This window comes from Podarcis pityusensis (assembly GCF_964106645.2).
Source record: "Podarcis pityusensis genome assembly, chromosome: 14".
Lineage (NCBI taxonomy): Eukaryota > Metazoa > Chordata > Lepidosauria > Squamata > Lacertidae > Podarcis > Podarcis pityusensis.
The window spans coordinates 5,962,159-5,988,997 of NC_138039.1; the positions used below are offsets into that span (position 1 = coordinate 5,962,159).

General features: G+C 47.8%; 1 protein-coding gene across 7 annotated transcripts in view; it reads left to right on the forward strand.

The window, feature by feature from the left end:
- The window catches only part of MPRIP (myosin phosphatase Rho interacting protein), a 155,985-nt gene that overhangs the window by 102,654 nt on the left and 26,492 nt on the right, over nucleotides 1-26,839 (forward strand). For 5 of the 7 annotated variants that reach the window (XM_080980897.1, XM_080980896.1, XM_080980902.1 and 2 more), the window contains exons 8-13: nucleotides 8,040-8,181; nucleotides 9,206-9,319; nucleotides 17,821-17,877; nucleotides 19,982-20,050; nucleotides 20,312-20,401; nucleotides 21,541-21,650. In XM_080980897.1, the coding sequence (XP_080837023.1) occupies nucleotides 8,040-8,181; nucleotides 9,206-9,319; nucleotides 17,821-17,877; nucleotides 19,982-20,050; nucleotides 20,312-20,401; nucleotides 21,541-21,650 (582 nt within the window). Of the gene's footprint in view, nucleotides 1-8,039; nucleotides 8,182-9,205; nucleotides 9,320-17,820; nucleotides 17,878-19,981; nucleotides 20,051-20,311; nucleotides 20,402-21,540; nucleotides 21,651-24,608; nucleotides 24,648-26,839 lie in introns of all 7 variants that reach the window. The other 2 variants (XM_080980899.1, XM_080980900.1) reach the window with 1 other exon arrangement.

Consider the following 26,839-nt stretch of genomic DNA (forward strand, 5'->3'; position numbering starts at 1 on the left):
TTTAGGGCTTTAAAGGTCAGCACCAACACTTCGAATTGTGCTCAGAAATGTCCTGGGAGCCCAAAGGAAACTAGGCAGCTTGTTGAGCAGGGCAGGCCAACTTCTCAGACCAAGTGGGCCGCAAGAATCCTCGGAACAATGCCTTGCTCAAGGTCCCCCAGTGAGAGCTTCATGACCGAGCAGAGATTTGAACCCTGGTCTCCCAGGGTCCAACACTCTAACCACTGCTCTGTGCTGGTTTAGCCTTACGTGCAAACCAGCTTGGCGTGACTCCACTCCCGTCGTGAGCTTTTCCTGCCCTGCTAGCAGCTGCCAGTGATTGCACAAGTGTAACATCTGAATGAAGTCCCAGAATGCAAAGAAGCATGGATTTTTTTTTGGGGGGGTGTCATTAGCAAAATATCCAACAGGAGATGAATGGGGCTGCTGTGTACAGCCTCTCTGGTTACCCTCCAGCCATCCTGGTGTCTGAAACTCTCCTAAGAGGCGTGCAACCCTTAAGAACAGCTGGATCCAGCCGGCATCTGGCTTCCAGAAATGTCTGGGGAAACTCTTTAGCAGGGTGTGGACACTGCAGCCTTCTTGTTGCTCGTCCCTTAGCGTCTGCTCTTGGGATTTGCCATGTTCCCTCTGGCCATGGAGGTCCTCCTGAGCTGTCGCGGTTAATAGCTGTCAATCAGCTCTCTCCTCCGCAAAGGCGTCTTCTGTATCCAGGTGGGCTGGCGCAGGACGGTTTTCGGAGCCCTGCCTGCGGCCACCTGCAACGGCGAATTAACATTGCCCTGCAACCCCCCCCCCTTCCCCTTCTGCTTGGCTCCTGGCTGCTTCTCTGCTTTCCCCACTTTGCTTGTTGCTTATTAACATTCTTCTCCCACCTGTGAGTCGGTTCTGTTGCCGTTTGTGGAGCTGAGCAAACTTGTTCCAAGCATCTGGTGTCTGTTTTTGCACCTGGACTTTCCTCCTCCTCTATTTGTGCCTGATCTCCGTTTGTGCATGGGAGTCCACTCCCCACTTACCACTCCCACCCCTGTCACAAACACATACTGCACATGCCAGGGTCCCAAGGAACAGACCAAGCGCTTTAAAAACAGCCAGCAAAATCCCAAACTCACATACTGCCTCCTGCCTTAGTCCCTCTGGGTCTTGGATTTCTTGTGCCAATTCTAATGTTCTCTGAGGGGCTGCGGGGTTATTCTAGCAACAGCCCAGAGCAAACAGTCCTTAGAACTAGTTACAGGTAGGTAGCTGGGTTGCTCTGCCATGTTGTTGTTGTTTAGTCATTTAGTCGTGTCCGACTCTTTGTGACCCCCTGGACCAGAGCACGCCAGGCACTCCTGTCTTCCACTGCCTCCCGCAGTTTGGTCAAACTCATGTTAGTAGCTTCGCGAACACTGTCCAACCATCTCGTCCTCTGTTGTCCCCTTCTCCTTGTGCCCTCCATCTTTCCCAGCATCAGGGTCTTTTCCAGGGAGTCTTCTCTTCTCATGAGGTGGCCAAAGTATTGGAGCCTCAGCTTCAGGATCTGTCCTTCCAGTGAGCACTCAGGGCAGATTTCCTTCAGAATGGAGAGGTTTGATCTTCTTGCAGTCCATGGGACTCTCAAGAGTCTCCTCCAGCACCAGAATTCAAAAGCATCAATTCTATAGTTGAAACAAATTAAATTAAATTAAATTAAAAAATTCCTCCCAGTAGCATCTTAGAGACCACCTAAGTTAGTTATTGGTATGAGCTTTCGTGTGCATGCATGTATCTGAAGAAGTGTGCATGCACATGAAAGCTCATACTGATAACTAACTTAGTTGGTCTCTAAGGAGCTACTGGAAGGAATTTTTTATTTTATTTTATTAGTCCTTAGAGGAGCAGTTTTCATACTCCTTTCTACCCACCACCCCAGGCTTCCTTGGAAGCATATCAGGGATTCAAAACCAAGGAGATCATTAACAGTACACAAGTTTGTCTGCCAGATCCACCTTCCCCTGGTTTGTTCTTTCTCACGGGGAGATTCAGTTGCTAAACAGAGTGCAAGAGGCATTGTCTGTGACCAGAAAAGGCAGTGTTTGAAATTAGCCAGGAGCCAGGCGCATTTTGCTCCTAGGTATCGCCCAAGTGAGGATGCCTGGACACAAGAATGGTGCCTGACATCTCCACCATCTGAAGGTGCATGCCTGGAGATCATTGGATCTGAACTGTTTTCACACACTAATAGTCCATCCTGTAGAATTCTATCTTTTATATTTTAACCTCATAGTCAGAACCAAATTTCAGGAACCAAATTGCTTTTTCTGTGCAGCCTGAACAGGAGCAGGGAATGACATGACGGTTAATTGTTGTCTCTTGCTTTCTCTTTAACCACCCCAGTGCCCTGCTCACAGTTGGGAAGAATGTTGTTTGTTGTTTGTTGTTTGTTGGGACTCTCACTCCTGCCAGGCCATCCAACATGGCCAAAGATCAGGATTGATGGGACGCGGGTGGCGCTGTGGTCTAAACCACTGAGCCTAGGGCTTGCTGATCAGAAGGTTGGCGGTTCGAATCCCCGCAATGGGGTGAGCTCCTGTTGCTTGGTCCCTGCTCCTGCCAACCTAGCGGTTCAACAGCACATCAAAGTGCAAGTAGATAAGTAGGTACTGCTCCGGCGGGAAGGTAAACGGCGTTTCCATGCGCTGCTCTGGTTCGCCAGAAGCGGCTTAGTCATGCTGGCCACTTGACCCGGAAGCTGTACGCCGGCTCCCTCAGCCAGTAAAGCAAGATGAGCGCTGCAACCCCAGAGTCGGCCACGACTGGCCCTAACGGTCAGGGGTCCCTTTACCTTTACTTTACAGCCCAGCATCAACTTGCGGGTTTGCTTTTTTAGGGCTTCCTCTCCATCCATTTTCAAACTTTTCTCTATACCATCATGAGGGCTAGAAGCATGTTTTTAAAATGCAGTATTTGGCTGAGAAAACTGCCCCCCCCCCCGGTAACATGTTCACCGGCAGAGCTGAGATTCAGTGGTTGGCTACAATTCAGTTTTCACAATCCTCTTTTTTTAAAAGGAATGGATCAGGAATTCAGCACTACAAAACGGAGCACGGTTTAGTCCAGCTGAAACACAGATTAGCGGCACATTTGCAAGCTGGTATAAACGTCTGTACTTAAGCCAGCTTCAGATGGGTTTGAAATTGCTGTAGTTGTTGCAGAGAATTGGGAATTGTAATGTTAGGGTGGTGCCCCCTTAACCGCTTTAAAGAAATCATGACTACTAGGTGGTCTTGAGAGCAAAGGGTGGCTCCTAAACTGGTTTGAAACCGGTTTAAATTTGTAGTGTAAATGTGCCCTAGGATGAGAGAAAATGTTTATTGAATAGGTTGGAGGATATGTGACCCATCCTGGTTTATGCCAACCTTGCCAATTTACAAGGGCCTTCAAGTGGCATGGGATTCATCTCTGGAAAGGCGTGCCTCACAGTTCATTGGTGTCCACACTCCCCCTGCTGGTAGCATAGATTCATAGGATTGTAGAGTTGGAAGGGAGCTTGAGGGTCATCTAGTCCAACCCCACCCCCACCCCCAAAATGAAGGAATCTCAACTCAAGCATCTGTGACAGATGGACATCCAACCTCTGCTTTAAAACCTTCAAGGAAGGAGGGTCCACCACCTCCCAAGGGAGACGGTTCCACTGTCAAGCAGCTCTTACTGTCAGAAACTTCTTCCTGGTGTTTAGTCGGAAACTCCTTTCTTGGAACTTGAATCCATTGGTTTTTCCTCTGGAGCAGGAGAAAACAAGCTTGCTCCCTATTCCATGGGACGGCCCTTTAGATATTTGAAAATGGCTATCCTATCTCCTCTTAGTCTCCTCTTTTCCAGGCTAAACATACCCAGCTCCTTCAACCATTCCTCATCAGGCTTAGTCTCCAGACCCTTGATCATCTTGGGTCACCCTCTTCTGCGCATGTTCCAGCTTGTCAACATCCTTCTTAAATTGTGGTGCCCAGAGCTGGACACAGAATTCCAGGTGTCGTCTGACCAAGGCAGAACAGAGCGGTTCTATGACTTCCACAACTTTTTTTGCCAACTCATTTTGTTGTACAATGGAAATGGAAACTGAACTGTTCTGTCTAAATTTTACTTCCCAATAGGTGCATGTTGTGTTTCTGAATGAGGTTTTTGGTTTCATAGGGAAGGCTAAGACTGCACAGCAACACATTTTCAGAATCTCTTATCTTTTTGTCCCCAAAGCTGCAGGTGGAGGGGACGCAGTCCTCCCAGCTTGGCATTGTTTGATTACAACCGCCTTTGTCTCTAAAGTGGTAGCTGTCTTTCCAGATAAAGACCACTCCTCACTTAGCGACTGAGCCCTTGCCTTCTACATACTCTGATCTAAGTTGCAGGTTCTACTTCTGTCGAGAGATGCTTGAAAGGGTTTTGGCACAGCTTGCTAAAATCTCAAAAGCCAGGAATGCCCAATCAGATTCGGCATTCTGGAAGTTGGGCTTCCAAGTGCCTCGTATAACTCCTCGGTCCCTTTCTGCAACCAGGAGAACCAGAACAAGTTATGTAAATTTGCTCGAAGGTTGCACAATAGATTCAGCTTACAGAATGTAGCAGCAGCCCTTTTCTCGGAATTGGCATGGAGTTGCGTGCAACCGCGACGGTTTCTCATTTTTGCTCCTTGAGAAACTAAAGCCCAGCATAATGGATGCACGCTCTTGACTGTCTCTTTCTGTTTTAGATCAATGAGCCCTCTCTATCTGGGCTTTAAACATTTCCTGGTAGATTTCCACCCTCTTCCCATTCTCCCTACACACAGGTACACAGAATGTGCTCCTTCTCTGGGTACATCTCTTTTGTCCCCTCTGGCTGTTCCTGACTCCTCACCTCACTTCCTGCAGAATAATAAAAAAAATCAACCCAATGAAACTGCTTTCAATCAAAAGCAAATCATTCTTATCCCATTGACTCCCTGCCACATGGAAACCCTTCTAACCTTGGAGCGTGGCTGCCTGCCACAAACTAACATGCATGGGGCTCCCTTCTCTTTTCCTCCCTACCTTTTTAACCCCCCCTCCCCCAACGAGAGCATGGCACCCCACGCCCCAAAGTCTTTAAATAACTCTTCTTTTTGTTTTACATTCCTCAGCAGACCCATTGGCCAGACCAGGCGTTCAGCAGCGGCAGATGCAGGTTTTAGGGATCCCGCTGCTCCCCTCCCTACAAAGAGGGTTACGAAGGTGTGGCTTTTGCAGGGGAGAAGCGGTGGCAGGAGGAGCTCTCATGCGCTCCCCGCCCAGCCGGTTCCAGACTTGCCTTTAAGTTGCCCTCAAAAAGCAGCTGGAGAGCAGCAGATTGCTGAGAAACAGCTGCGCAAAACAACAACAAACCTCTGGTTACGTGAAACATATTCAATGAACACACAAGACATAACCGGCTGTACGTTTGAAAAAATAATATATTCTATTTGTTGTACTGAATTGTAGATTTCAACAGAAGTAGCTGATAAAGTTCAACGAGAAAAGTAGCAGACCCAGTGGATCAGTTCTGGGGATATTTTTGAACCGTTTAACCGCTGGGTCAATATATAAAAAGGTAAAGGGACCCCTGACCATTAGGTCCAGTCATGGCTGACTGGGAATGCGGCGCTCATCTCGCTTTATTGGCCGAGGGAGCCAGTGTACAGCTTCCGGGTCATGTGGCCAGCATGACTAAGCCACTTCTGGCGAACCAGAGCAGTGCACAGAAACGCCGTTTACCTTCCCGCCGGAGCGGTACCTATTTATCTACTTGCACTTTGAGGTTCTTTCAAACTGCTAGGTTGGCAGGAGCAGGGACCAAGCAATGGGAGCTCACCCTTTCACGGGGATTCGAACCACCGACCTTCTGATGGGCAAGCCCTAGGCTCTGTGGTTTAACCCACAGCGCCACCCGCGTCCCTTTGGGTCAATATATAGCATATGTTATTTTTTCAAACTCACAGCCGGTTACGTCTTGAGAAATATCTGCGGGCAAAGCAGGAGGCAAACCACCCCATCTCACCGGCCACTTCTCCACTGCAAACCGGTCTCTCTCCCCCGGCCACTTTTGAAGCCGGGTGTCGTCTGAACGCCTTCGCTGTGCCCTTTCCAGGCATCTGAGTTCTCCAAGTGCCTGCATGTTCCTTTTTGGCAAGCTCTCGCAGGGGCTGCCTGGGCAAACTTAGATTCCACTGGGGAACAGGGATTCCTTCTCCTGCACCTCTCCCCGAAACTACTCACCCGGCCCCTTTCCTTAATGATCAGAATAACCACTCACAGCGGGGATGTGATTTTGGGGGTTTGCAATGATTATAATTTCATTTTGCTGATGATTTGTATTTTTTTGTTTTGTTTCTTTCTTTTTTTTAGAAATCTTGGAATGATTTTAATTTTTATTTGTGGGTTGGGGAGGAGGAAATATAATTTTGTCTGTTCATTCATTTTCCAGCTTTCTTTTCTTCCAGGTCTTGTTGCTCTCCACCTTCTGCTGTGTGACGTGTCCGCCCTTTTTACTCCGCCTGCTTCGCTACCATCTCATCTCCAAAAAAAAAATATTTAAAAATTCGAGCTGTAGACAACCTGGTGGTGCAACCCCCCTTTCCATAAGAAATCAGCCTGCTTTGTTTTGTTGGGTTTTTTTGTTCCGTTTCCTTTTTCATAAAGAAAATGAGCCCCTTTGCCATTTGGCCGAGACAAATGTCAATTTGATGATCCTTCGCTTTTCATCCCTTTTTGCAAAACTGAGATGGAGGGAGTGGGGGAAAGTGGGGTTTCCTTTCTTTTTTAACGAAAAGGCTGCTGTCAATTAAAAAAAACACATTGCAGAGTGTTAAAATATGTGCAGCGCGGCTTATGAAGAAAGGTGTTTTGCGGGGTCTTTGCCTTCCCTGGGAGTATCCGGCAGGCCTCTTCTTCAGGCCTCTTGGTGTTGGGAAAGCTTTGGGTGGCTCTCTGTCCCTGCATGTGGCATGGCGTGGTCTTGACTGTGGAGGCTAACCTGGAAGGGGTTCCTTGGTGGGAAAGATCCTGCCTCAAACGTTGGGACTCTGGGTTTTGTGATCATCTGGTCCCTTCCAGCCCAATGTTCCTCCCTTATTAGCAGTTAGTCTTTTTTATTTTGTTTTATATTCTTTATTGGGGGAGGAAGTACAAAATTACAAGTGCACAGCATAAGACACACACACAAAAGGAACAAGAAATAGTACCCATGTAGAAAACAAAACAGGATAATGTATTGTGCACATTACAAAAAAAGGGGTATTGTTATTGTAGTTAACCCTGAATTATAGCATGGCTGGGGTCCGTTCGTGTGGGAGGCAGTCATTTCCCACAGCAAGAGACCAGAAGTCCCTCTTATTGTAGTTAACCAGACCTTAATCTCATATGGTATTTACTCTTATAAAACAGACTTCTGGAAGTTAGTCTTATAAAAGATCCATCAGATCCAAGCCTTCTTCAACTGACACAGCTACAGTGGTACCTTGGTTGCTGAACTTAATCCGTTCCGGGAGTCCATTTGACTCCCGGAACCGTTCGAAAACAAGGCACAGCTTCCAATTGGCTGCAGGAGCTTCTTGCGTCATTCGGGAGCCAATTTGTTTGGGAGCCAAGCTGTTCGAGTACCAAGGTACCACTGTACAGTGGGACATCAGATTCCAGTCTCCAGAGAAAACGCTACTTTTCATTTTGAGAGTAAAGCCAGGCATTTATTCATGTCGTCTCTTTCTAGTTAGATGATAATGCCTTCAAAGTGATAAGTGCTTGCAAGCAAACACACAGATACATGTGTATTTATGTCTTGCAGGCGGGCTGAATCCCAATAAGTTTATTTCCGGTCATATTCCTTCTCCCCTCCCACCCCACCCCCCCGGCAATAAATCCAAACAGGGCAGAGTGAGCTGTTTTGAAAGGGTTGCCATTCCAATACCTTAGGAACGCTCTTGTTGAATTGGGGTGAGGGGGATGGAGCTGCTGTGATTTACTGAGGATTGTTGCAGGCTCCTGTCTTTTGGAAAAAAACAGCCCTGGTTTCCCCTCTTATCTGTCTTGCAGGCGGTCCCAGGTAATTGAGAAATTTGAGGCATTAGATATTGAGAATGCTGAGCACATGGAGACCAACGCCCCCTCTGGAACTGCCCTCTCCAGTGAGACCCGGCAGGGCAGGAGCGAGAAGAGGGTTTTCCCCAGGAAACGGGTAAGACCATGGGTAGGCAAACTAAGGCCTGGGGGGGCCGGATCCAGCCCAGTCGCCTTCTAAATCCGGCCCATGGATGGTCCAGGAATCAGCATGTATTTACATGAGTAGAATGTGTCCTTTTATTTAAAATGCCTCTCCGGGTTATTTGTGGGGCCTGCCTGGTGTTTTTACATGAGTAGAATGTGTGCTTTTATTTTAAATGCATCTCTGGGATACTTGTGGGGCATAGGAATTCGTTCTTTTTTTCCCCTTCAAAATATTGTCCGGCCCACCACAAGGTCTGGGGGACAGTGGACCGGCCCCCTGCTGAAAAAGTTTGCTGACCCCTGGGTAAGACAGTGGAACAATATTTTTCTGCATCGCCTTGTCTTTTTCCCCAGGGTGTCCAGAAGCCCCGTAGGGCCTGTCAGGGGGCATTTTCCACATTGCATAGTCCTGCATTGCAGGGGGATGCACTAAATGACCCTCAGGGTTGTGTTCAACTTTTTTTTCTTCCGTTTTATCCCTCACAACTTATATCGTTCCCAGGCCCATTGTTAGCAGAAAAAAATACAGTGGTACCTCGTTTTGAGTCCAGGATCTGTTACAGAGCCCTGAGCGCTTGACATAAAGAATGCACGACAAAGTGCCGCTCTGCACATGTGCGTGGAGCGGTTTGTGTTTCTGCACATGCGTGAAGCGTGATTTAGCGCTTCTGCACATGTGCGAGCGGCAAACCCGGAAGTAACTCGTTCCGGTACTTCCGGGTTTGCCGCGGACATTCGACGAAATGGACGCTCGATGAGGCGGACTCAAAATGAAGTGCCACTGTAATTAAATCCAGGAAGATCTTTGTACACGTGGAATTTTTGCTTCTCTTGGGGAAAAGTACACCATTCTCAGGGTTCAGATTCATTTCGACTTGCTTTTGACTCCTGCTTTGCAGGCTTTCAGTGGAAAGAGTTCTTTGGTGTTGAATTTTGATGTTTAGAGCCGAGCTCTGCAGATTTTCCCCCAGCCTTGACCTCCGTGTTTGTTGCAGGACTTTGCTGCCGAATCTGCAACTAGCCCCATCCTGGACGTCTCGACTTCTCCCTTGTCCCCGCACCGCAGAGCCAAATCGCTGGACAGAAGGTCGACTGAGTCCTCCATGACGGTGAGCCCCGAGGCGTTTGCTGTTTTCCTCCATGCATGGAAACTGGCACGGTGCCCCAAAGGAATGAATGGCGACGCTCTCCTTTGCAGGTGTCCTCTGCAGGAGAAGGGAGCGCTCAGGGAAAAGGCAGGTGCTTGACGGGGCAAAATAGGAGACCTGGCATGACATTAGCGTGCTAATTGCTCGGCTGGGAATTTGAGCCAAAAGTTGCAGCGCCCATTAAGGCTGGATAAGGATCTCAGAATTTGCCAAGCCGGGGCTTGCTCTGCAGGTATTCCTATCCACTTCTGCAGACAGCTTTGTTATTTGTTTGCTCCATTTATATTCCTTTCCGCCAGTTCCTCCAAAGAGCTCAGGGGTGCATACATAGTGATCCTCCTGCCCATTTTATCTTCACAGCAACCTTGCAAGGTAGGCTGGGTCACAGGCGCAAGGTCACCCAGCGAGCTTGGTGGCTGAGTGGGGGCTTGAACCCTGGTCTGGGCTTGAACCCGGTCGCCTACATCCTCAGTCGCTACATCACACAGGCCGTCATTGCACTTGCAATGCACAGGGCCCTGAACTGTGCCGCTTGGTGTCTTTGGGAAAAGTGGGGCTATTGCAGGGCCTTTTCTGTAGTGGCTCCCCGCTTGTGGAATGCTCTCCCCAGGGAGATGCCTTCCTGATGTCAGTAGGCAGGAAGTTATGGCCCTCCCCTTACTGGTTTTCCTGAGTGCATGCAGTTTGTGCCATTCTTAGGAGGTGCCCAGTCCTATTTAGAGATGGGTTGTGTTGTCTCTTGTTGAAGAAGCCAGTTCCGTGATGTAAGTGCCACTTGAATTGTGTCAGCTGAAGGTGATAAAACCCAGGTTTTGCCCCCACTTACGTGCCCCTCCATTCCCACCCAAACTCTCCCTCGGCTTCAGGTTCTTTTGCTCAAACTTCAGATGGAACAACCCCTTCCCCACTGTCCCCAAATTCACTGATGGAGCATACTAGCCTTGTGAGTTCGGTGGTAAACCTTTAACCAACATTTGTTCTGTGTGAATACTAATCACTTCACCGTTGCAAGAAGTTACATGGTGCGTGATCAGCAAGGAAGCCTCCTATATCTTGCTTCATCTGAATGGTTTTTCTTCAGCTGCAGTGAAATGCTTTTGTGGCAGCAGCTCACCAGCTTCTTTCTCCCTCTCTCTGCACCTCTCTCTTCCATCTCAAGGCTTCCTTGAAGACTGAGTTGACCTTATCAGAGGGGAACATTTATCAGCAGGCAAGTCTGCCCGTGCCTGTTCAACAAGATGAGATAATAATGCGGCTTTCTCCACAGTGAACCACGTGCATGACTTTTCACAAAGAAACATAACACTCTCTGTGTGTGTGTGGCTTGCCTGTCACGTTGTCCCCCTCTTCCTTTGTTAGCCTGGGCACCGCTTCACAGGGTGGTTTTTGGGAACACACTCTTATCCCTGAAGCAGGTAATTTTAAGGAATGAGGCAGGAACTCAAAATAGGAAGTGGCCGTTTCCACTACAAAGGACTGTAGTGAAGGACCACAACTCAGTGGCAGAACACCTTTGTGTGCAAAACATCCCGGGTTCAGTCCCCAGCATCTCCAGGCAGGGCTTTCAAGGACTCCTCTCTGAACCTCTGGAGAGCTGTTGCCAGTTGGTGGAGACCATGGGTCTTCAAACACTGGGTTGGCACCCACTGGTGGGTCGTAGCGAAGTCATTGCTGCCATGTTGGATTCCAGCCAAGGCTGGCCAGACCAAAGGAGGACTGCAAACCATGTCTGGTCTGGGACACGTTATCCGACGAGACCCTCTGTTTTTCTGTTTCCATGAGTGCTGCAATACGGCAGGAGAAAAGCGTGAGCTGTTTTTTAAAATAAGTTGCGTATTTCTGGCCAATCACATGCCCCACCTCCCTATATCTATGCCTCCATTGTGGGTCCTCCACAGTGCTTTTTTTTTCCTTTAAAAAAAGTGTTTAGGGGTACTCTCATTTTCCTACTCATATTGAAATACTGTCCCTCAATGAGGCCAAACTTAGATTCACAAAATGTTTAGGGCTATGCGTCCCCCCCCCAGAAAAAAAGCACTGGTCCTCCATATTGAGCACATGTCGACCTTCTGGTCCATTTCCAGGCTCCTCCCCAGAGTGCAAAATTGCTGGTTTTCAAAAGCTGCTCAGCCTTTAAGCTAAGATCAAGTGTTAAAAATAAAAATCCCACTGCTTTTCAATTGGTGACAATGCTAAGGTATACTGCTCTGTGAATTGCCATTTTGGGATTAATAATGTGCATTGTTAAGTAGAAATCCAAAGTGAAAATGCCACAACGGTTGCCATGTTGTGGGTTGCAAGTCAGAGGTGTGGACCAGTGTGGGAAACCGCAGGGGCAGACAGTATTGAGCCAGGGGGACTAACAGTTTGGCTCTGACTTTACGGCATTATGTCTTTATGACATTCCTGGAATGTGTTCAGTTCAAAGGACTTGGATGAAACATACGCTTAATGTATTCACCAGCAGTTCAGTATGGACCACTCCTTCCTGGGGCAGCTGTCACTCGCTATGTCTTTTGCAGCATCCCCAAAATAATGGAAGGGATGCAGACTGTGTGTGCGCGCGTGTGTAGCTTCGTCATTCTACCAGTGTGACGGGCGCATTGGCACTTTTCCCTCTCATGCCGTTGGGCCCACTCTCACTTTGATAAATTGCCCCTACCTCACTGAACAACCCTTTACCCAAAGGTTTCTTTTCCTTTCCTCTTAAAATTCTAGCCCAGAGTATCCTATGGGGGACCTTTGTGAGGGGGTAACTAGTAAATTGGAGTCTCAGACAGGTTTTCTTTAAATAAACAATAAAGATTTATTCAAGGCAAGACAGCATATAACACAACTGGATTAAACTTAGGTTACTTCAAGAATGCAGTGCAATTTCACTTTGATTCATCCTCAGTTGTTTTTGTGTTATAGGTTTGTTTCCTTTATACAGTGATACTTTCTTTCAGTTCTCCACCCCTTTTAACAATCCTGCTCCTGAGGTACTTTAAGTAATAGACCAAAGGGTCCTACACACACACACACACACGCACCCTTCACTGGGTCTGGGAGTTTCTTCTTTTCCTCAGAAGAATCTCTCCCCTCCAGACTAGATTTGAGTCCCAAGGAGGCTGTTCCTTTCCAGCTCCTACTTCTCCTGGCTCAACCTCTGCCTCCCAGTAAAATTCCCGTTTATTCCTCCTACAGGACACCACACTCTGTCCTTCACAATACGCTCAGAGCAGAATTTGTTTCCCCCCAAAACCAACTCTTTCTCCCATTCACTCTTTCTACCTCATCCTGTCTCCTAATCTGTATCCCTACCTATCTCCTAACCTCTCCAACCTCAATTCCAACCCTCTCAACTAACTGCCTCCCTCACATCCTCTCCTTTTGAACTCTCCCTCCTGGAACCACAGCCAGTTAGAGGCTTCCGTTCATTAACCATTTGCTGGCAGGGAAAGAAAAAAGAAACCTGTCCAGCAAAACCAATTTTCTCGTCACAACCAGCTTCTGAGGACAAGTGCTTCTCCATGGGGCAGCTTGGGGGCAGCCCCTGGGCCTCACCTTGTCCAAAAATGGTGGGAGGTTGTGGGTGGCTTGACACACAAATATGCATGTCGCTCGTGTTCTGCTTGGCCACCTGGCACAATGTGTGAATGCGCTCCACTGACGAGCACTGTGACTCGCATCCCTTAATGTTGCTCCCACCAGGTGATCCAGAGTTGTCTCCTTCAATCCAGGTGTATCTGGTTTCTGTCCCCCAGTGAGGCAGACTTGGGCAAGCAGGGAATCTAAAACCGCTGGATGTGGCAGGTTGTCCTTCCTTGTCCCTCATCGTCTCTTTCTCTTGCTGAATACACTTCCAAAGTGTGCAAGGGAGGCCATTTCGAAGCCTGGGACCTCATCCTCACCATGGGGCAGATCTTCTGTACAGGAGAGCCAGCAAGATTGTCCTGCGGCCTAAAACTCATTTCAAAAATGGCACCGGCAGCAAGGGCTTGTTGACGGCCTAAATCCTTTGAAATCCAGAGGCTGCTTTCTTAACATCCGGAGTGGGTTTATCCCAGAGGGTCGTGTTACTACTGGCAGCACCTCGCTTTCTATTTCAGAGACGCTATCGGCTTCTCCCTGATTGCATGGCATTCTGAAAACGGCATTCAGGGATCATTGCTCTGGCTGTGTGTGATTTAAGGTTTCCTTAAGGGAGGCTTCAGCTCAAAGGAGGAAGCAGCTCCCCCATTCTCCCCCTGCAGCTGTGTTGAGTGGCTCAGCGGGGCCACTTTCTCCTAAATCTGCCCCCCAAATCTGCAATTTGCTCCACTGGCTAGATCCTGCAGCGAGTTTCGGAAACCTGAACTCCTGGCGCAAGCGGTTTCTTGGCACCAGGTTGGGGCCTCCTTACGAAAGGCTGGTAGGACGGATATTGCTGATCTGGGAAAGGTGTAAAAAAGAGCAGTCGAAGTAATCGATGGCCGGGGCACCTTCACTATCTGGAAAGAGTAAAACGGGGCATTCCTTTGTGGGAGGGAAGGGATTGTTTTAGAAAAGGTAGTGGTTAACTTGAATGCATGGGTGAAGAGATACCCACTCCCTTTTACCTAATGCATAACTGGGGGCAGTTTATGAAAACAGTTAGGCTGCAGATCCAGTCAAAAGAGGGGACAATCTTCACATATGACACGCTTTGTACGGAATTTGCAATCTTCGCCAGCTTAGATGGGTCTGAAAGGGGTTTAGCTAAATTCATGGGAAAGAAGGAGAGGTTGTGGACTCTCCTTCCTTGGAGGTTTTTAAGTAGAGGTTAGGTGGCCATCTGTCAGGGATGCTTTAGCAGAGATTCCTGCATCGCCAGGGAGTTGGGCTAGATGACCTTCGGGGGTACCTTTCAACTCAATAATTCTACGAGATAATATTTCAGGCAGCTAAGTGGACACTTGCTGGGGACAAGCTGTTGCTTTCACGCGTCGCCTCTTGGGCTTCTTGAGAAACTGGGTGCTGGGCTAAATGAGAGTCAGTGGTAGTGTCGTGGTTAGAGCGCTAGGCCAGAACCTGGCAGACGAGGGTTCAAATCTCTACCCCGCCATGAAGCTCTCGATGGGTGACCAGTCCCTGCTTCTCAGCAGGATTGTGGGGTTAAACAAGGTCCTTAAAATGCACCGACCCCCTTCCAAAGGCCTGCGTAAATATAATAGATTGACACTCCTCTTGAATGGCAGGAAAAGGGGTTGCCTGATCCCCCCCCCCCCAGCAGGAGGGAATTCCAGAGATGGGGGGCATCTACCTCTATGGAGAATATGGAGAGTGGCACATGCGGAGAATGGCAGAACCTCCTCGGACTGTTCTCGGGAGTGCAAGGTGGCATCTCCCTGGGTGCAGATAAGAACATCGGCCCATCATCCTGTTCTCACAGTGGCCAACCAGATGCCTGTGGGCAAACCCACAAGCGGGACCCCTACCCAAGTGCGCTCTCCCCTTCTGTGATTTCTGGTATTCAGGAGGATTGCTGTCCCTGGCTGTGGAGGCAGAGCATAACCATTGTGGCTCATAGCCACTGATAATAACCCTCTCCTCCGCGGATTTGCCTCGTCCTCTTTTAAAGCCATCTAGCTTGGTTGCCCATCAGCGCATTCCTGGGGCAGTGAGTTCCACAGTTTAGCATCGTGCTGCTGTCCTTCCTTTTCCCCCTATCCTGAATAATAATAATAATAATAATAATAATAATAATAATAATAATAATTTATTTATGCCCTGTCCACTCTGGGCGGCTTCCAACAGAACACTAAAATACAATAACCTATTAAAAATTAAAAGCTTCCCTAAACAGGGCTGCCTTCAGATGTCTTCTGAAAGTTTGGTAGTTATTTTTCTCTTTGACATCTGGTGGGAGGGTGTTCCACAGGGCAGGTGCCACCACCAAGAAGGCCCTCTGCCTGGTTCCCTGTAACTTGGCTTCTGGCAATGAGGGAACCGCCAGAAGGCCTTCAGAGCTGGACCTCAGTGTCCGGGCAGAACAATGGGGGTGGAGACGCTCCTTCAGGTATACTGGACTGAGGCCGTTTAGGGCTTTAAATGTCAGCACCAACACTTTGAATTGTGCTCGGAAACGTACCGGGAGCCAGTGTAGGTCTTTCAAGACCGGTGTTATATGGTCTCGGCGGCTGCTCCCAGTCACCAGTCTAGCTGCTGCATTCTGGATTAGTTGTAGTTTCTGGGTCACCTTCAAAGGTAGCCCCACGTAGAGCGCACTGCAGTAGTCCAAGTGGGAGATAATCAGAGCATGCACCACTCTGGCGAGACAGTCCTCGGGCAGGTAGGGTCTCAGCCTCCGTACCAGATGGAGCTGGTAGACAGCTGCCCTGGACCCAGAATTGACCTGCACCTCCATGGACTGCTTTGAGTCCAAAATGACTCCCAGGCTGCGCACCTGGTCCTTCAGGGGCACAGTTATCTCCGTTGCTTCTGTTCTCTCACACCCCTGAGAGGCTAGAGGGTCTACTGCAACGTGAGGGGGCTTATTTTGTCTCCAAAGTAGGCAGCTTTTCTTTAAGGCAGGTTGTCCCTTAGGATCTGCTTCGGGGGGAGAAGAAACAGCAACAGCAACCCTGACGGGTCAGAGCAGAAAGGCCAGTCCCTCTTCCGCCGCCCCACCTGCCAAATTTCCAGTGTATTTTGAGGCCTCGTAAATAGGAACCCCTGGGAGTAGCTTGAATCCCGTCGCACGTGACGGCCACCTGCCAGCCCTGCAGAGTTTATAAATAAAAGGCAGGGAATTGTGGAGCAAGACCTTGAAGACTCTTTGAGTTGGCAGATGAGCAGGGAACTGCATGGATAAGGTAGGCAGCCCGTGTGTGTAGGCGTATGTATTTCTATATTGGTCTGCTGGCTGCAATGGGCAGCACTGAGCCGTTTTGCCTCCTCCAGAAAACATTCCCTGCATCAGATTTCCCTGCTGGCGGGATCCTTGCCTTGCTGGAGAGGGAGTGGCTCCTGTTTTTAAGACGCTCCCTGCTGGCCAGTATGTGCAACGGCAGCGGCTCACAGCTTCAGCCCCAGAGCAATCAATTGGTGCCTTCTCTGCTTATATGGAGAAGGATTCTTGTTTATCTGTGCAAGGGCAGGCTGCAAAGCCATTCATTTAAGGTTTAGTGGCTGGGACATCCAGGGAGCTTCCCGGCTGAGTGAGGATTTGAACTCGGGTCCTTCAGACACCCAAGTCCACATCGTCATACTGGTGCACTCCCTCCCTCTCCCTTTTGCTTTGTATTTCCATCTTCCATTTCATTATGTTGTTCAAAAATCCTTGGGCCTGATCCTGTCTGCACCTTGTATGTGCAGAGTCCTCTGAGTTTGGGACTTGAGCTGGTGGGAGTGCCCCAGAAATATTGACTTACCTGCTTCTCTTTGCCCCCAATACCTCAAGGACTGCCTCTTTCCATATGAATAGACCTGGACCGTGCGATCATCATCTGAGGCCCTTCTTTGTGTGCCTATTCTGCGAGAGGTCCAGAGGGCAGCAACACGAGTACGGGGCCTTTTCTGTGGTGGCTCCCCATCTGTGGAATGCTCTCCCCAGGGAAGCTCGCCTGGCACCTTCATTAAATATCATTAGGCAAAAATATTCCTCTTCATCCAGGCCTTTGGCTAATTAAAAAATCTATGGTCTTTTAAACTATTTGTAGCTATAGTACACATTTTTGTGAAAAATGCTGTCTTGAAGACCACTGTAGCTTTCATTTCTAAATATAGGGGATGGATTTCATTTCTAAATATAGGGGATGGAGGGAGAAAGGTTGTTTTCTGCTGCTCCAGAGAAGCGGACACGGAGCAATGGATCCAAACTACAAGAAAGAAGATTCCACCTAAACATTAGGAAGAACTTCCTGACAGTAAGAGCTGTTCGACGGTGGAATTTGCTGCCAAGGAGTGTGGTGGAGTCTCCTTCTTTGGAGGTCTTTAAGCAGAGGCTTGACAACCATATGTCAGGAGTGCTCTGATGGTGTTTCCTGCTTGGCAGGGGGTTGGACTCAATGGCCCTTGTGGTCTTTTCCAACTCTATGATTCTATGATTTACTCAAAGACTGCAGTCTAATGAATTCACAGCATGGCTGCTGGCTGCAAGAACAATATCCGTAGCATAAAAGTGGAAGGATTTGCAGATACTTCTGTGATATATAAATTTATGGAACCTGGCGATGGCACAAAAGCTTCCTTGGATCCCAGCACACATACAATGCTGTTCCTTGCCGGGGATGGTTTTGAAAACAACATACATAGTTTTAAGTAACGGAAGTAGCTTGTTCTCCTGTGGCATCCTTGTTCAGTGCAGACTGAGTCTCCCCTCGTTTCCTTTTGGCCTTGTGGAACTGCAGGCACCTTCCTTGGATGAAGATAGCGTGTTTTCCCTCTCTTGGAAGCTGAACGTGGCCCCGGTCCTGTCTGAGTTTTGCAAAGGACTCATTATCTCCTTTTCCTCTCTGCAGCCTGACTTGCTGAACTTCAAGAAGGGATGGCTGACCAAGCAGTACGAGGATGGACAGGTAAAATCTCGGATGAAATTCTGATTTAAGGACCTCTCCTCCAAGTAAAGGGACGCGGGTGGCGCTGTGGGTTAAACCACAGAGCCTAGGACTTGCTGATCAGAAGGTCGGTGGTTTGAATCCCCGTGATGGGGTGAGCTCCCATTGCTCGGTCCCAGCTCCTGCCAACCTAGCAGTTCGAAAGCACGTCAAGTGCAAGTAGATAAATAGGTACCGCTCCGGTGGGAAGGTAAATGGCGTTTCCGTGTGCTGCTCTGGTTCGCCAGAAGCGGCTTAGTCATGCTGGCCACATGACCCGGAAGCTGTACGCTGGCTCCCTCGGCCAATAAAGCAAGATGAGCGCCACAACCCCAGAGTCAGCCACGACTGGACCTAACGGTCGGGGTCCCTTTACCTGTACCTCCAAGTAAAGAGCTGGCTTTTGTTACGATCTGGTTACAGTTTGTTGTACTTTTATCTGATTTATAGCCCACCTTTTTCCTCCAATAAGCTCCATTTGGCATACATGGTTCTCTTCCTCCCCGTTTTAATCTCACAACAGCCCTATGAAGTACCATATTTTTCGCACCATAGGACGCACCGGACAATAGGACACACTTTGTTTTAGAGGGGGGAGAACAAGAAAAAAAAATTCTCCCCCTCTCTGCCCAGCGCCCCTTCAGCGAAGTGGCAGGAGGCGCTGTGCAGAGAGGGGGAGAACTTTCCCCCTCTTGTTTTCCCACTCTAAAACAAGGTGCCGTTTAAGGTGCGTTCAGGCGGCTACCTTGGAAGCCTGGAGAGCGAGAGGGGTCGGTGTGCACTGACCCCTCTCGCTCTCCAGGCTTCAGGTTCCTTTCGACCTGCTCTTTGGGGCTGGCGGGGGGAAGCCCACCACCAGCCCCAAAGAGCAGTTCAGGGAGCAGCGGAGAGGCTCCTGCCATAGCCGTCCGTCACCTCTCCAACCGGGAGAGGGTCGCGGGGCTATGGCGTCTTCGCTCCATAGGACGCACACACATTTTCCCTTCATTTTTGAAGGGAAAAAAGTGCGTCCTATGGAGCGAAAAATACGGTAGGTTAGACTAAGAGACTGTGACTGACTCCAAGGTCACCCCAGGAGCTTCATGGTCGAGTGGGGATCCGAACCCTGGTCTCCCAGGTCCTCCTTGCCGTATGCTGTTCCCTGAGTATCCAGGCAGCCTTGGTTGATAAGCAGAAGCCGAGGCTGCCAGTTTCCGCTGCAAGATTCACAGGCTGCAGCTACAGCAGCAGCCTCTGAATACTGAAAAGGGCATCTTGAAATACAGTAAGGAGGAAGAGGTTGGATTAAAGCAGAATGCCTTGGAGAGGGTGTCCTTAATGGAAGAGCCAGCTGCTCTGTTTCCCTAAGGCAACGTGGTTGAATGTTCCCTTCCTAGACCCAGCAAGGCTGCCAAAGTTATTGATTGGAGAGCGTGTCCTGTCGAAAAACCCCTCCCCACTCTCTCCTGTTGCTCAGGCTTTCCATTCCAACTTCTTCACTTGTTTATGAAATGCATGTATTATTACTTGGCTTGCATTTTTTCTCCTGGTCAAAAATCCCCTACGCGGTTGTCAGAAATCACAGATCCAAAATTCAAATTGAAACACGATAAATACTTTTGAAGCCCGTCATTTAGAAGAGCACGTCAGGCAACTCAACAGGGTTAACACTCTCAAACATCCCCAATAGGCCCGGGTGAACAACTGAGTTTTTAGGAGGCGTTGGACATCCGAGAGACGGAGGTTCTGAAATCTCCTTTGTGGGAGTGTGTTCCAGAGGCTTGTTGTTAAAATTGAAACAGCCTGCTCTCTTGGAAACATTTCCAGATTGCAATCTCTGGCCACCATACGACCAGTTGCGTCTCCTCTGATCGCAGAGGACAAGGTTCACTATCATAAGGGAGGCAGGCTGTTGCATCAGGAGTTGTTACTTGCTCCCGTATACAGAAGTTTATGTGTGCTTGCACAGAGGCACACATCGCAAGATCTAGTGTCTAGAGTCACAGTATGCTAGTGAGGCATTGCACAATAAGGATTGGGGGGAATGGCAAGAGCACACAGATCATCTGAGCAGTTTGTAAAACAGCTTGTCTTGTTTGTTCCCTAGTGGAAGAAACACTGGTTTGTGCTGACGGATCAGAGCCTGAGATACTACCGGGATTCTGTGGCAGAGGAGGTAAGCTACAATCGCCAATGATAGTCAAAGCTCCATTTCCCCCCTCTGATGTTCAACTCCTCGCATTCTCCTGCTTTCCCTGCTTCCATTTCCCAACCCTGCTGAATTTTAGACTGTAAGCTGCTCTGGGCAGGGACCTATCTTCCTGTATTTTGTAAAACACTGCACACATGCTGCTTGAATAAGCAAATGATCTACTTTGTCTTGTTGGAGATGAGAAAAACAAGCCTCACACATTTCTTCTTTGCGATGTTTTGCCAGGCTGCTGATTTGGATGGGGAAATTGATTTGTCAACATGTTTTGATGTCACGGAATACCCCGTCCAGCGGAACTATGGCTTCCAAATCCATGTAAGAGAAACTTGTGGGGAGCAGGATGGGTCATGCAGTGAATTTAGGAGGTGGCTGCGGTTGGAAAATAATAGTAATTGCTTCTGTAGCTTTCATCCAGTTTCAAATGGAATTTCACTTATTCTTCAGAGGATGAGGTCCATAGCTTGGGAGATTTCCTAGGTCGAGGTTTGTTTAAGACCGCTCCAGTATCTCCTGCAGCACAAAGTTGTTACTCTTCATCCTGGCCACAGCTCCCCATGCTTTGGTTAACCTCCAGGCTTGACTACTGCAATACGTTGCACATGGGGCTGCCCTCAGAAAACATTTGAAAACATTATCTGATTCAAAAGACTCCTGACTGAGGCTTGCTGGAGTGGCCACAACATATATCATAAATGTAATAAACTTATTTATAAATTTTAATAATCATAATATCATAATGACAATTTACAATAAAATCGTAAATAAAAAATATCCTCCCAGTTCCCCAACTTCCTCTGAAGTTAGGCAGGCAGTTACTGGGGAAGAGAGTCTTGGTTATGCCACCCCAGTTTTTAAACTCCCAGTTTGCCTGGCGCCTTTTCTTAATGTCCTTGAGGTGACAGACAAAGACCATATTTTACTGACATTATAGCTTTAGTGTCTTTTTCTTTTCATTTTTGCTGTTAGCTTTTATTTTCTGACGTTTCAGCCTTAATACAGCTAATTTGAGATTTTGCAGTCTTGTTGTTTTTTAAAAAAACTAGATTGTTTTTTGTGTGCTGCAAAATTGTACACACACAAATCATAAAACATAACATGACTGAGAAAAATTGGTGACGGGCGGGGTGTGTGTAAAATACAAAACATATGATTGTACAGTAAATAATCACAAGGTGATTACAGTTAAGCAGTTCAACGAATTCTTCAATAAATCAACTTGAAGACAACTTTAGAAGACATCTGAAGGCAGCCCTGTTTAGGGAAGATTTAAATATTTGATGAATTATTGTATTTTAATATTTTGCTGGAAGCTGCCCAGAGTGGCTGGGGTATAAATAATAAATTATCATAATATTATTAATAGAAGGGGATGCAAAGGATGCTTTCTTCTAAATGAACTGGTGCTCAGCATCACCTCTTCCCCTTGTATTTCTCTTCCTTTTCTTTTGGCGTAGACTAAAGAAGGCGAGTTCACTCTCTCTGCCATGACCTCGGGGATCCGCAGGAACTGGATCCAGACGATTATGAAGCACGTTCGCCCCACCACTGCTCCAGATGTGACCAGGTAAGAAGAAAGGGGCGTTTCAGGGCAGTCTCCTATTCACTGGGCCTCCACACCTTCCAGCCTTTCTCTGTCTCTCTCTATGCCTCTGTTCTCTCTCTCTCTCTTTCTCCATTCTCCTTTACTGACCCCCTCCTTTTGATCCTCACACGGCTCGGAAGCTGCTGTTTGGTGCCTCGCTGCCAAATTTCTCGGCTGCGGCTTGTTCCGATTCTACGCCGGCGTGCGGCGCAACGGCTGGAAGTGTTGGGTGGGCCTGGAGCCAGGGAGACAGAGACTTAAAAGTCTGCTGGGTTACAAAGCGCTCTGGTGGACCCAAGACCGGTTGGTCGCTCTCCCTCCCTCACAACCTTCCTTCAAGGAAGGGCAGGATCCGAGGCTCACACACCTGTTTTAATCTGTAAGACACTGAGGGCATCTTACCGAGGATTTCTCATCCGTTTAGGAAGACTTGTGAGGAAATATGTGATCAAAAGTCGCAGAATAGTTCAGAAGCAAAAGTTTACTCCCAATAAATTGAAAAGCATAAAGAGCCCAGAGTTGATTGATGAGATCCCTCAGCCTTGGGCAATTTAAAGAGTCCTCATCTCTCCTTTGGAATCCACACTGCATTGCACGGTGGGTGTTTTTCTCCTTGGGAAAGATGTCACTTCAGAACTGACTCTTAGAATTATCTGTCAGACTTCGTTGATTGCAGGTGTTTAGGAAAACCTCGAAGTCCCACTTGTTTCTGCCAGCTTTTTCTTGAGCCACGTTTGTTGTGTGTTGTATTTTAGTATGGGGGGGGGGCTTTTTTCCAAAACTGGCTTTTAATTGTTTTGTTGTACTGTATTTTAATTGTACACCACATTGGGAGGAGTCTCCTGACCTTAAAGGCCACATAAAACTATTTTAAATAAAGCCTTGATTCTCAGCTTTGCTGAGGCTCAGGGCAGCTGCCTGAATTGCAAATATTCCATTATATCTCTAGTGTTTTTCAGTGTACAAAGTGATTAGCAGAAGAAATACATACAGTCGCGGGGAAAAGAAAGCGCACCCTCTTTGAATTCTGTGGTTTTACATATGAAGACATAATAACAATCATCTGTTCCTATAGCAGGTCTTAAAAATTAGGTAAATGCAGCCTCAGATGAACAGCAACACATAGCATATTCCACTGTGTCATGATTTATTTAACACAAATAAAGCCAAAACGGAAGTCGTGTGTGAAAAACTAAGTACACCTTATGATTCAATAGCTTGTAGAACCACCTTTAGCAGCAATAACATGAAGCAGTTGTTTTCTGTAGGATTTTATCTGTCTCTCACATCATTGTGGAGGAATTTTGGCTCATTCTTCTTTACAACTTTGCTTCAGTTCATTGAGGTTTGCTGGCATTTGTTTGTGTACAGTTCTCTTAAGGTCCCACACAGTATTTCAATTGGGTTGAGGTCTGGATTTTGACTGGGCCATTGCAACCCCTTGATTCTGTTCTTTTTCAGCCATTCTGTTGTAGATGTGCTGGTGTGCTTGGGATCCTTGTCCCTATTGCATGACCCAATTTCAGCCAAGTTTCAGCTGTTGGGCAGACGGCCACACATTTGACTGTAGAATACTTTGGTATACAGAGGAGTTTGTGGTCAACTCAATGACTGCAAGGTTCCCAGGTCCTGTGGCTGCAAAACAAACCCAAACCAATCACCCTTCCACCACCATGCTTGACAGTTGAGATGAGGCTCTTATTCTGACATGCTGTGTTTAATTTTTGCTAAACGTGGCGCTGTGCGTTATGGCCAAACATCTCCACTTTGGTCTCCTCTGTCCAAAGGACATTGTTCCAGAAATCTTGTGATTTGTTCAGATGCAACTTTGCAAACCAAAGCTGTGCTGCCATGTTCTTTTTAGAAAAACGAGGCTTTCTCCTGGAAACCCTTCCAAACAAACTGTACTTGTTCAGTCTTTTTCTAATTGTCATGAACTTTAACATTTAACATGCTAACTGAGGCCTGTAGAGGCTGAGATGTAACTCTTGGGCTTTGTTTTGTTTTTTTGCCATGTCTCTGAACATTGTATGGTCTGACTTTGGGATGAATTTGCTGGGACGTCCACTCCTGAGAAGACTGGCAACTGTCTTGAATGTTTTCCACTTTTGAATAATCTTTCTCCCTGTAGAATGATGGACTTAAAACTGGTTGGAGATGGTCTTGGAACCCTTCCCAGTTTCATGGGCGGCAGCACTTGCTTCTCGAAGAGCATTGTGTTCTCTTTCCTCTTTGGCATTGTGTTAAAACACACCTGAATGCTCCAGACCAGCAAACTGCTAAAACTTCAGCTTTTACAGAGGTGAACATGCTGATGATCAGTTAAGCAGGAGCATTTGATTAGCAGCCTCTGTCAGCTACTTAGCTTCTTAATTCCTATGGAAGCAGTAAGGGTGTACTTAGTTTTTCATACATGATTTCTCCATCTTGGCTTTATTTCTGATAAATAAATTATGCCACGGTGTAATATGTCCTATGTTGTTGTTCATCTGAGGTTCTATTTAGCTAATTTTAAGACCTGCTAAGGAACAGATGATTGCTATTATCTCCTAATATGTAAAACCACAGAATTCAAAGAGGGTGCACTTTCTTTTTCCCATGATGCATGTAACCCCCCTCTTAAGAGTCAATGGAAGCACCGCCTGGGTGTGTTTTTAGGGGGTCTTCTTTCAGTTTGCTGCCTCTTTCTTTCCTCTTCTACCACTTGCATTCTTCCATTCTCTGCCCTGTTCTGACCCCTCCCTAGCAACCGCTTGAGGACGCTCTTGCTTTCCTTCTTTTGAGAGCTGTGATTGGAAAAACGCAGCCCACAGTTTCAACCCGGAACGACCCATTCCCCTTTCTGCTCCGCACATCACCCCATTTCTCTCTGGGTGCTTCTGAACCCTCTTTTCTCTCTCTCCTCACTCCTTCGTGTGTTTAATTTCCATGCGTTCCCAGGAAAAGCTTCTCTTTGAAACTATCCGTGCTGAAGCCCAGGTTGGAAAACTGTGTTCTCTCCTGTATTAACGTTTTGTGGTTTGTATATATCTCGTGATTCACTGCATGCCTCCCTTATCTTTTTTGCACTCTGGAGGGGGTAAAAAGTCCTGCTTTTCTGCTTTGGGAACAAACAGTGGGATAGAGGAGAACGGGGGAAAGAGGCAGCTCCTCGTTTCGCTGCTGATTTATCCTCCTTTGGCTCAGTGATGCTTTCCCCGTTTACATCTTGACAACGGAGGCGCACTCCTGCAGCTGAGTCCTGTGTTCAAAAATGTCACATGGGAAAAGCAATACAAGCTGCCACCTCTGCGAAGGACACAGAAATGACCCCATGTGTATGACCTTATCTGTGTCTGCTGGTCACCTTTCCCATGTGACGTTTTCACACATTCCTGGAAATGCCTCAGGGGCGTTTGGAAGCATTGGAAATGTTTCCCTGGAAAAGACTCCTGGTCTGATCAGGTCTGTGCCTTGGAAGGGGGCAACAGCCGAAGATGCAGAAAGTCTCTATAGTACAGCAGATTAGCGTTGAAACTTCCCGTTAAGAGATTGTGGGATCTCTTGCAGGTACTGTTTGTCTTCAGAAGTGTAGGAAAATGCCTCTCTGCCATCATTTTGCTAAGCGACTGGTATCCATGCTTCAGTTCCAGGTTGGGCAGTGCTTGGACCTGCCATGTTACCAGGGTAGCTGGTACCTGTAGCTAGTACAGTGGTGCCCCGCAAGACGAATGCCTCGCAAGACGGGAAACCTGCTAGACGAAAGGGTTTTCCGTTTTTCGATGCGCTTCGCAGGACGAATTTGCCTATGGGCTTGCTTCGCAAGATGAAAATGTCTTGCGAGTCTTGAGATTTCTTTTCGCTCCCCCCCCCTTTTTCTAAGCCGCTAAGCCGCTAATAGCCTTTTAGCAGCTAAGCCACTAAGCCGCTAAGCCTTTAATAGCCACTAAACCGCTAATAGTGCTAAGCCGCTAATAGGGTTGCTTCGCAAGACGAAAAACCGCTAGACGAAGAGACTCACGGAACGGATTAATTTCATCTTGTGAGGCACCACTGTACTGGTATCCAAGGCAGCGAGGGCCTGGGCATCTGATGGTGGCACCTGCAAATTAGATGCTGTGTTGAAATCCTCAGGCCCCTGGGACGTCTCTCCAGTTCTGGGCACTACAATTTGAGCAGGATATTGACAAGCAGGAACATGTGCAGAGGAGAGTGACCAAGATGATCAGGGGCCTGGAAACTAAGCCTTATGAGGAATGGTTGAAAGAGCTGGGTATGTTTAGCCTGGAAAAGAGGAGATATGAGAGCCATCTTCAAATATATCAAGGGCCGTCACGTGGAGGATGTAGCAAGCTTGTTTTCTCCTGCTCTGGAGGATAGGACCTGAACCAGTGGATTCAAGCTTAGTCGGAGATTCCGACTAAACATCAGGAAGAACTCCTCTCCTCTTTTTTAAACCCAGTCTGCCACTTTGCATGCTGAAGGCTGGCATGTGTAATGTTTTGTCCATAGGCCTTGTCTGGCAGCTCCTTTTAGGTTCTCCTCCGATGTCTGAAACTCTCTTCCTCCACCTTGCTTGTCTGCTGCTGCCTGTGTTGTCTGCCTCTTTTTCTGTTCCTCTCTCACTACTGGCATTGAGGGCTGCCGCTTTCCTTCTTTGGTGTCGGCAGTAGCTTGCGTTAGGCCCTGCGCTGATGCCTGTCGTGTAGAAGTAGCAAAGCAGTGTGCTGTCTCCAAACGCCAGGACTGTTGACTGCAAGCCAAGGCCCTCTTCGCACATGACACTTTCCCCGCAACATGGGTGTAGTCAAATGTCCGCCTTGCCCGTTGCAAAAAGTTGCCAAAGTGTCTGTCCTGCCACAGTCGCATGGGTTTAGAAGTTGCTGCGTCTGCTGCCGTTTCTGGACGCACACACACAATGGTGGCAAAAAGTAGACATTTGTACGCTTTTACAGCTTGTATGCTTGTTTTTGTTTTATACAGACGACAACTCTGAAAGGCTTTGGACCTGAAAATCCCACGCAGGCAGGTCCACTTGCTTCCTGATTTCTGTCTGCCAGGTGGAAGTTGTGCTGCCTGTGTGGGATTGCTTGATCTGAAGCCACCCACTTGAGTGGGGAAAACACTAAGAAAACCTGAGTGTTCAGTACAGAGAAGAGCTTGGAGATGTTTCATGGAGAACCTTTTCCAAG